This window comes from Prionailurus viverrinus, chromosome B2 (genome assembly GCF_022837055.1).
Source record: "Prionailurus viverrinus isolate Anna chromosome B2, UM_Priviv_1.0, whole genome shotgun sequence".
Lineage (NCBI taxonomy): Eukaryota > Metazoa > Chordata > Mammalia > Carnivora > Felidae > Prionailurus > Prionailurus viverrinus.
Window position 1 is genome coordinate 21,770,799 of NC_062565.1, and position 10,643 is coordinate 21,781,441.

The 10,643-nt window shown below is 43.9% G+C and overlaps 1 protein-coding gene across 3 annotated transcripts in view; it reads right to left on the reverse strand.

Moving 5' to 3' along the window:
- Positions 1-10,345, reverse strand: part of LY86 (lymphocyte antigen 86) — a 61,525-nt gene extending 51,180 nt beyond the window's left edge. For all 3 annotated transcript variants that reach the window (XR_007152484.1, XM_047860603.1, XM_047860602.1), the window contains exon 1: positions 10,150-10,345. Coding sequence is in view for 2 of the 3 variants with exons in the window: in XM_047860603.1 (XP_047716559.1) it covers positions 10,150-10,276 (127 nt within the window). In the remaining variant the exon portion in view is untranslated. The remainder of the gene's footprint in view (positions 1-10,149) is intronic.
- Positions 10,346-10,643: the final 298 nt, after the last annotated feature.

The following is a 10,643-nucleotide window of genomic DNA, read 5'->3' on the forward strand; positions in this document are numbered from 1 at the left end:
CTATTAATAAATGGGTGACCAATGTATGTATGTCTGCAATAAAATTAGTGTTTAACTTACAAATTCTGACTTAATTGTCCAGGTAGTATTTAATTCCTTAAGGGATTTTATTATATGGTGTAGGAAGATTGAATTGAGCATGAAAACATATGGAGGACCCTTGAATAGGAAAGATCCCAGCTATGGGAAAAGATTCTAATAGCTAACAGGCAGAGGGAACCCTGATCGTTCTGTTGTGGATTTCTCCAGAGCAGGAGCTGGCACAGTTCCCACCTGGCCATAAGGGGATACACCAGGCTTCAAATAGCAGTGCCCATTGGCAGCTCTTCTTCGACTGTTAATTGTGCTTGGAAGCAGCATTTTCTAGGCTGAGGATATTTTCTTCCTCCTCCTAGCCATTGGGTTGGTCACCACTCACTTCTGTCCTGAAGGCGGAGAGGCATGGAGGGAACTGGTACAGAATTTCAAGAAGGGACACACAATGACGCCTTCTTGGATCCCACAAGGAGGCTGGCAGATGTGACTTGCACACTGCCTGCTGTGCATGAATCATCCCTTGACTGCACCCAGATGGATGGTCAAATAATTGTTTCTGGTGGACCCCAGAGAACCCCTTCCAATGCTTGGTTGGCTCCTTTAGGGTCCCAGAACAGAGCTACTGTACAGCGGCCTGGTATATCACTTTACAAGGTATCCCAGAAGGATACCAAACACCAACTCACATGACACAGAGTTCCTGGGTGGATCATCTTTCCCTTTCCATTAAAATACCAGCCCTGTTGTTTGGGTTTTAGAAGGGAGCATCTGCCCCCGCATACGTGTGACCAACATTGCTCCTGCATTGCGCCTTCCAGCTTGTTCTTATCAGCATTGCAGAAGCCTCTGCCGGGCTCGGTACTCCTTCATCATTGGGAGCCTGGTGCCTGTCAGCCTCTGCCAGGTTCTCCAGCTGCATAATTTGGGGCTGGAAAGGGGCTCTTTCACCTTCACCTTCTTTGGTCTGGAGCAAGCAAGCTGCTTTGGCCCCCTATGCTCCCTCTTCCCGTAGTGCTGAGTTTGAAGCCTTGCCCAGGACCTCGCACTGGTGGCGGCTTGGGGGAATATATGGTTTATGTTGTTGTTTGCACAAAAATAGCCACAGAGCTCAACAACATCCTTCCCCCCATCTCTGCCCCTTCAAAGATTCTCCTCCAAAACATAAACAAGTCTGCTTATCACGATTTTGCTTGAGAATGGGAAGAGCAGTGAATAGCACCCTAGAAGACATTTCCTGCCTGTGCAGAAGAGCCTCTTAGACTCACAGGCTCTTGGCTTTTTCCCCTCTTTAAGTCCTCATTCACTAATGGACTCAGGATCTCTTTTGAAAAGTGCTTGGGAGAATTAACACTGCCTTGGAAGTCTGGCTCTAACAACCTCACAGAAATGGGGAGGAGCTCAGTGACTTGGTAGCCGGAACCCACCTACACAGTTTGCTCTGGTCCAGCTCCTGTTCACAGTCAACTTTTTCTTGTTCCCATTTTTAATAATATATATTAATATATATAACATAATATATAACATGTATATTTTATTTTAACTTAATATGCATATTCTAGTACATATATTTATTTACATAATATATATTATATATATTTATAAATTTATACATTCATTTTAATTTATGATATATTATATATTATTTATATATATTATTTTAATACATATAATATATTACAAATATATACATTCTAAAAATAATTGCATATTTAAAAAATTTTTTTAAGTTTATTTATTTTTGACAGAGTGTGAGCATGAGCTAGGGAGGGGTAGAGAGAGAGAGGGAGACACAGAATTTGAAGCAGGCTCCAGGCTCCAAGCTGTCAGCACAGAGCAGGCTCAAACTCACAAACTGCAAGATCATGACCTGGGTTGAAGTCAGACGCTTAACCAACTGAGCCACCCAGGCACCCCAAATAATTGTATATTTTAAAATCAGCTTTCTGCCTTTAAGTTTGAGCAGTAAGGCCTCGCTATGCTCCCAGAAGCTAGCTGTTTAATCTTGCATGCCCACTTATCCCTTTAAAATGGCATCATTGTCTCCCTGGCTGTTTGTCTACTTTTCTCTAATTGTACAATATTTATATCCCTATTAATCTAGGAACATAAACTAAGGGAGAAATGGCTTTCTGTGTGCAATATTTTAAAGTACTGTTAAGTGACTATGAGCCTGTGATATTTTCCATTATTATTATTCTTTTAATTGTGTTCCTTCTTTTGTGTTGTTTTATGCTTCATTTATTTCAGAATTATTAGGCTTTGAGGAAAGCAGATTTTTCCCCCCACTCCCTTTCCTTCCAGGGCAGTTTTAAAATAATTTTTCTACAAACACTTTATCAACATGCCCTCCTCTGCAGCCAGGTCATTTGGAATTTACCCTTTATCTTGGAGAAGATGTCGCCAGCATTGCTTCGCATTTTTAAAATCTGATTAATTGTCCTCTTTGACTATCTTGATGGATTATTCAGATGCACGTGACCTGATTTTGACTTTGAAATTAAAGATTTTTTTGGCGGTCAGATAAAGTGCCTGCCCTACTGTAAACTCCAGCAGCATGCAAAACCTATTTAGGCAGAAATGGACAAAGCTGATTGCCTTCAAGGAGAGAAGAGTATGTGTTGATTAAGTGTGAAGCATGGTGACCAGTCACCCTAGAACCTCCCAGGTGACTGGCCCAGATCCGCTAGGGGCCACCCACACCCTCAACTTACTGCTGGAGATGGGGCTCCCCCTGCCCTGCTCTCCCCACTCACCAACTTCTCCACACTGAAAACGGCTGTCAGGTGCAGAGGAAATAGGGTTTCCCTATAAAATAAGCAAGCCAACTGCAAAGGAGGGCTATGATTAAAAATTTGCTATTCTTACTGACAAGAGAATGGCCTTCCATTTGCTTGTCTTAAAAATTTGGTAGATGTCATTTCCAAACACCTTGCAACAAAAGAGAACTTGATACACGTGGCTGAAAAATGTAGATGTGAGTGTTCCTTCTCTTCTACGATTCTTAACGGGTCTCTGATGGATACTTGGGAAGAGCCAAACTAGTCCAGCTCTGAATGCATGCAGAGAGGGGGAGGCTGGTGTAAGTAGAGATGGAACAATCCTTGAATCAGAAGACAAGTCTTTCCCCTCTTCCTCTTCCTCCTTCCTTTCTCGTTCACTTCCTCCTTCCTTCCTCCTCATACTCTTCCTCCTTCTTTTGCTAGTGTAAGGTTTTAACCTCCTCACCCAAAGACTTGGTCTTTGAGCTGTCTCTTCTCCCTGTCCCTATCCTACATCTTTGGGATCAGATGGCATAGGTTGTGCCATATTGGAATTCCATGATAAGGCTTTGAATCACTGGGCATGGAGTCAGACACTTAGGGTTGTATCATGACTCAGTATGTTACTAGATAAGATAGTTAATATGTAGGTGCTTCAATTTCTCTACCTGGAAAATGGAGACAAACATCTTATATACCTCATAGGACTCTTCATAAGGATTGAATGAGACCTTATAAATGGAGTAACTTTATAGATTATAAAACACTATGGAAAATCAGATTATTATGGAAATGATGATTCTCTCAAAGGTATCATGACTTCCTGCATTCATGATGGTTTTGTGTCAAGATTACTTGGCCACATAGCCTCTCTATGGCTAAAATTATCCAGAAGATGCAGAACTTGAGGCTCTGAACTGGTGAAGAGTTTGAAAGATTCTTTCCTAACCTTGACCAGGGAACAGGAACGTTTTTCTATAAAGAGCCAAACAGTTAATATTTCAGGATCTGTGCCCATACAGTCACTACCACACTACTTATGGGAGAAGCCATAGACAAGGCGTAAACACATGAACGTGACTGTGTTCTAATAAAACTTTATGGAGACAGAAATTTGAATTTCATATAATTTTCACATGTCACAAATATTATTATTCTTTTGAATCTTCTAGCCATCTGAAAATGTAAAAACAATTCTTCATTCACAGGCCATATAAAACCAGGCAGCATGTAGGGGTGCCTGGGTGGCTTCAGTGGGTTGAGCATCCCGCTTCAGCTCAGGTCATGATCTTACAGTTTGTGAGTGTGAGCCCCACGTCAGGCTCTGTGCTGACAGCTCAGAGCCTGGAGCCTGCTTCGCATTCTGTGTGCGTCTCTCTCTCTCTGCTCCTTCCCTGCTCACATGCTGTCTCTCTCTCTCAAAAATAAATAAAGATTAAAAAAATTAAAAAAACAAAAACAAAAAACCAGGCAGCATGTAGGATTTAGTGTGTAGACTTCACTTGCCAACTGCTGCCCTAGACTCATCCCAGGAGCCACTTGCATGGCCAGGTTGACTGTGAGTATCAAACATATTAAAAGGGAGACATGAAGTCATTTAGGCAATGTATCATAGGTCTCTTACTTTTTATGACCCTCTTCTCTGCCTGTTTGATGTCAAAGCATCTTACAGCATGTTAAAGTCTGTTAAAGGACAACCCCGAGGTTCACACTCAAGGCCCTTGCCAAAAGATACAACCTAGACCTCTGCTTGTCAACCCTTATCAAAAAACCCAAAATAGCAGCAACAACAGTGGCAACCCTGGAGCACATGTGGCTCATCCATTCCTCTAGGCAGTCTAACTTTCCCTTGAGCAATTCAGACCTGCAAGTGCTTACATTCATGGAAGTTTCTACTGCAGCCCTTTGCAAAATTAACCCTGATTTGCATTTTTGTGATGAGCCCTTGTTTCCCACTGAGGGGCACCATGAGAAACAGCGGATGGGAGTCACATCTGTCCAGGGAGAGATTCCTCTCAGAGCTCATCCCAGTGTCAGGAAAACGTAGACAGCTCCTTAAAAACTGGTTTTATTTTGCGAACAATGTAATCTCCTCATTTGATTTGGTTTCAAGGAAGCTCATAGTCAAATATACCTCTACTGACTGTAAAATATCTTACAAGCCATCAGCAGCAAAGATTTATTGAAGCGCATAGTATGTACTAAGCACTTTGTATGCGGTGCTTTTTACTTAATCCTCACATAGCCTTTGAGAGGTAGGTAAAATTATTATCCCTATTGTCAGGGGTGAATGATGGCTCCCAAAGATACCCATGTCCTAATCCCCAGAACATGCAAATGCTGCCTAATGTGGCAAAAGGGAATTTACAGGTGTGATTAAATCTCCTTGAGACAGGAAGATAATGCTAATCCCAGTGTCCTAAAAAGGAGGCAGAGGGAAATCTTGCATAGATGAAAGCAATGTAACAACAAGATGTTGCAGCAAGATGTGACACTGTTGGCTTTGAAGATGGAGGAAGGGGCTGTGATCCAAGGAATGCAGCTGTAGAAGCTGGAAAAGACAAAGAAAGAGATCTCCCCTGGAGTTTCCAAAGGAGCATGGCCCTTGACTAAGTGAAGTTGGCTTTGGACTTCTAACCTCTGGAACACTAAAAGAATATATGTATGTCATTTTGGGCCAGAAAGTGGTAACCATTAGTGCATCCATAGGAAACTCATACACCACTTTGCAATCAAGGACAGGAGGCAGAGAGTATTGCCCAAGGGGTGGAATGAGGTTTCCTGACCCCAGACCCCCATATTTTATCTTGGACATTGCCTCATCTGTTGTATGTGTCCTGACCTCTCCTGGATTTATTATTCCCCTCCTGCCCTCCTCCTGATTCTCCCACTACCTCCATCCTCCAATCCTGTGGACTTTTGTAATCCACCCGATGCCATAGTGTGATAGAAGCAGCATATAAATAAATACATCAGTGGACATTTGTGGCATGTGAATGGAGTGAAGTTCCTGGGCTTTTGCTAGCTGTGGAGATTGTCTTATGATTTAACAAAAGAAAGGTCCCCAGCTGTTTCTCTTCCTTCTTCTGCTTTTGTAAAGACTGCCACTCTTTTCTTTACTATAGCATGAACAGTTGGACAGAGCAGGACTTCTGCTTTTTCAGAAAATCGTGCTCACTTCCTAATCAGTATTCAGAGCCCAGTAACTGCTTGTGAGCTTCTTTCTTTCTCCCAAAGGATTTTTGTCTTTTTAGAACAGTGTCCAGCCTAAAAGCTCTCCCTCCCACTAAAATTATAAAACAAAACAAGAAGGAAAATAATGAAGCACTAAACTCAGAAAACAGTAGATCCTTTATTTTTGTAGGATGACATCCCCACATCTGTGTGAATGTAGGGATTCTAGAAGCCCTGATATGCACTGAGGATGTCTGGATACCAGGGTTGGATACAGGGTCACAACACGTGGCCTTTGCTCTATGTTAACAATGTGAACGTCTTGGGGGTGAGGGAGCTGCCCTGTTATGAATCCAGCAGCTAAAGGGAGGAATATTTCCATCCGGGAGGGGTATGTGACCATTCAGTGCCTGATAGCTCAATGGCTCTCAAGAGATGAGGCAGGGCTCACCTTTGGAGAAGCCCCCAGGGCATTGCTTTCTTTTTTGCTGATCCTAAAGTATACCAAGAATCTTTCCCAAGTTGAGGCTGTTGATATGATACTAGTTTAGACTTTTATCATTTCTTTCCTGGGTTATTGATTCTATAGCCTACACATCCTGGCTGTGGCCTCAAACAGCTTTCAATCTAATATCCATGCTCCAACCCATTCCCCGAGGAAATCTTTCCAAAATGCAATCTCCTCATTGCCGAAGGGATGCAGCTCCACCACGTCTCTTGTATTAGGGTTCTCCTGTTTCTCTGGAGAAATATCTATATCTATCTATATCATCTATATCATCTATATCTATATCTATATCTATATCTATATCATCTATATCTATATCTATAAAATAGAAAAAGAATTATCATAAGGTGTTGACTCACATGATTATGGAGGCTGAGAAGCCCCATGATCTGCCATTTGCAAACAAGAGACCCAGGAAGGCTGGTGGTGTCTGAAGGCCTGAGAGAGAGGCAGAAAGCCAGAAGAGCTACATGCAGGAGATCCAAGTCCCAGCTTACAGTCAGGCTGAGAGAGTGAGTCCTTCCTTCCTCCACCTTTTGTTTCTGTTCAGGCCTTCAACAGACTGGACAGTGCCTACTCACGCTGGGGAGGGTGATCTGCTTTTCTCAGGCCACTGATTCTGGTGCTAATCTCCCCTGGACACACTCTCACAGTCATACCCTGAAAGTGTTTAATCAGTTCCCTGGGTGTCCTATGGCCTAGGCAAGGTGACACATGAAATTCACCATCACTCTTGGGCTCTGCCCACATTCCCTACCTCATTTCTCATCCTCTCTTGTGTTCCAGTCCTTCTGCAGTGCCCTGAACTCTGCCTGCTGGCATCTCCCTGCTGTCACACACGTGCCAGAGTTATCCTTCCTACCCCTTACCTCTACCCCACCTGCCTTCACATAGCAGGAGATTAAAGCATACTAGAGTCAGCCAGGCCTGGGATCAACTCATTTTAATTCCACAGATATTGACTTCATGCCTTCTCTGTGCCCCCAAGATGTAATTCTGCCACTATTACCTGTGTGTCCTTGGAAGTGTCACCTGGCATTTCTAACTTTCACTTACACATCTGTAAAATATTAATGCCTAGGAAGAACTTAGCATGGTGCCTGGCACATGTAAACCTTCCAAGGACATAAGGTGTTATAATTACCATTTTTATCATTCTTTGAGGCTGAGGTCAAGCTTGATGACCCTTTCCCTGGTAGGTTAAGATCCCCAACCTCACCCTCTCCAACTACCATGACCCCCGGTGCATGACGCATGCCTCTATTCTGGCGCTTCCCATAGAGCATTTCCCCTATTGTTTAGTTGTCTGATCTTCCCACTACCCTTTGATGAGAACTGTGTCTCTTTCATTCTTTTTCCCTGAGTGACCAGAGCAAGACTTGTGCCGACATTTGTTGACTCCATTGAGTAGCTACCCAGAGGGAGGAGTTATCCCCAGAGGCGGGTGATATGCTTTTTTTTCTTTTCCTGGTGCATCCACTTCTCTTGCTTTTCTTGGCAATGACTTGAAAGGCTGTGCCAGGCTTGGCTGCAGGCTGCAGGCTGGTCTGGGGGAGGGATCAGCCATGGCAACCTTTTATGGGAGGATGAATTAGAAAAACAAATTCCGAGCAGCCCATTCATCTCAAGGCTCTCTTCTTATCCTGCACCAACATGCCAGCAGAAAGCATCTCATTCCCATGGGAAGAGCAAGAGTAATGAGATCAAGTCCTATAGCATTGAGCCATTCATTGTCTTTTACATTAGAAAAAAAAATGTTTTTGTGTGTTTCAATGTTCAATGTTCCTTCTTTTTAAAAGAGTGAAGTCAAGTTGGACAAATGGTTCTGGAGGCCAGCCTGAGCATCCCAGCCTCTCCAAGGAAACTCCTGAGGTGGCAATTGTAGGATCAGCTATCTGCTCAAATGCAACATCTCCACTACTCCCCAGCTTATCATGGGGCCAATTTAAATACTTAAAGGGGGGCGCCTGGGTGGCGCAGTCGGTTAAGCGTCCGACTTCAGCCAGGTCACGATCTCGCGGCCCGGGAGTTCGAGCCCCGCGTCGGGCTCTGGGCTGATGGCTCAGAGCCTGGAGCCTGTTTCCGATTCTGTGTCTCCCTCTCTCTCTGCCCCTCCCCCGTTCATGCTCTGTCTCTCTCTGTCCCAAAAATAAATAAACGTTGAAAAAAAAATTAAAAAAAAAAGAATAAATACTTAAAGGGCATTTTTTTTCTAACTCCTCCAATCAGAACTGCCTTTTGCTTCCTGTCTACCTCCAAAGTGTCATATTTCATACTGGCATACTTTTTCATGAACCTATCCCTCTAATGTTCATTCAAGGTGTGATCCTGAGGTTGAGTTCATTTTTCCCACTCAGGCCCCCTTTGTGGACTGAATTGTTCCCTGCTCCCCACCTGCCAATTCATATGTTGAACTCCTAACCCTTGGTACCTTAGAATGTGATTTTATTTGAAGATGGGGTCTTTAAAGAGGTGATTAAGGTTAAATGAAGTCCTGTGGGTGGGCCCCAATCCAATAAGATTGGTTGGTGTCTTTATAAGACAAAAAGGCACAGAGGAAAGACCACGTGTGGACATTGGGAGAAGATGACCATCTGCCAGCCAAGGAGAGAAGCCTCAGGAGAAACTGACCATGTTGACACCTTGAACTGGGACTTCCAGCCAAAGAGCTGTGAGAAAATAAATATCTGTTGTTTAAGACCCAGTCTGTGGTACTCTGCTCCAAAGTGTTGGTTCTGACTCTGACTGCAGCAGCTCCCTGCATTCTATTGATTAGATTGTGTTTTTTGTTAGCAAAGACATATGTCCCATTGGGGTAATAACCATGGCTCATTCTCATTGGTTATGTCTGGCTCTGGACAAAACCCTGGCATTGAGAGATCAGGTAAGTGTTGAATTCATGAGCAACACTGCTCTGGAATGTCATACAAAGGGCAGGAATCTACTCTTTGGGCATATGTGATCTTTTCACTCAATTTGCAAACTAAATAAACTGGAAAGATAGCCCAGGTATACAGTTTGGGGTGGTGGTGACTATTGGAAGCATTTTTTATTTTTTTTATATTAAAAAAATCTTTAATGTGTATTTATTTTTGAGAGAGGGAGGGAGGGAGAGAGAGAGAGAGAGAGAGAGAGAGAGAGAGAGAAAGGGAGCACAAGTTGGGGAGGGGCAGAGAGAGAGACACACACACAGAATCCAAAGCAGGCTCCAGGCTCTGAGCTAACAGCACAAAGCCCAATGTAGGTCTTGAACCCACCAACTGTGAGATTATGACCTGAACCAAATGGCACACTTAACCAACTGAGCCACCCAGGTGCCCTGAAAACATCTTTTCTTAATTTTGAGCTGATGGGGGTGTCAGGATTTGGTAGACTCCTTAGTCATTTTCTTTGTTTTCTGGCTCTGCAGTATTAATGAACTGCTCCATTTAGACTCAAGGCCTTTTTCATGTCCTTTTCGTGGCTCTCTTTGGGCTGTTTCCTACTCACACCTCCCACCCCTCCTTCCCCCAAGGGCTCTCGAATCACCTTGCAGACCCACTACAAGTGGAGAAAGTGTTTAGCCCCTGGGCCCCTCATCCTTTCCCCACCCCAACTAAGCACTTCAGTGGCCCCTTCCATGGGCCTTCATTTTCCCATAAACACAAACAATGATGTTTTGAAAGACCTTACCACAACTCTGGTAGAACACTTCCAAGTTTCCATCCCGGCAGACCGTGTGTGGGGGCCAGGCTTTGCTGTTGCTGCTGGGAGATATCAGAGTCCAGATAAGGAGGAGGACCACCGTGACACCCTCCATGAGAGACCTTGCGTGTGACCCACAGAAAACTAGCAGTCCCAATGCAAAGGGCCTTCCGGGTCCTCTCTGTCCTCTCACTATAGGGGTGAATGTTCAGTTTCACTTCTCATATTTTATTCTCCCAAGGAACCGCTGTGAGTTGCATTTGAATACTGTTCCCCCAGGACCTTTGACACTTGAATGAGCACGGTGAGGATAGCTTGTGTCTAAGGTAGGCTGGATGTTGATGTTCCACTTTCATGGGGAGGAACCAGCAAGTGATGCATGACCTTATGCCATGGTCCCCCTCCAAACAGCCCCCTTAGAGTCCTGCACCCCCAGGTGGAGTGGTGAACTCAGGAAAGCAACACCACAGTACCCCCATGTC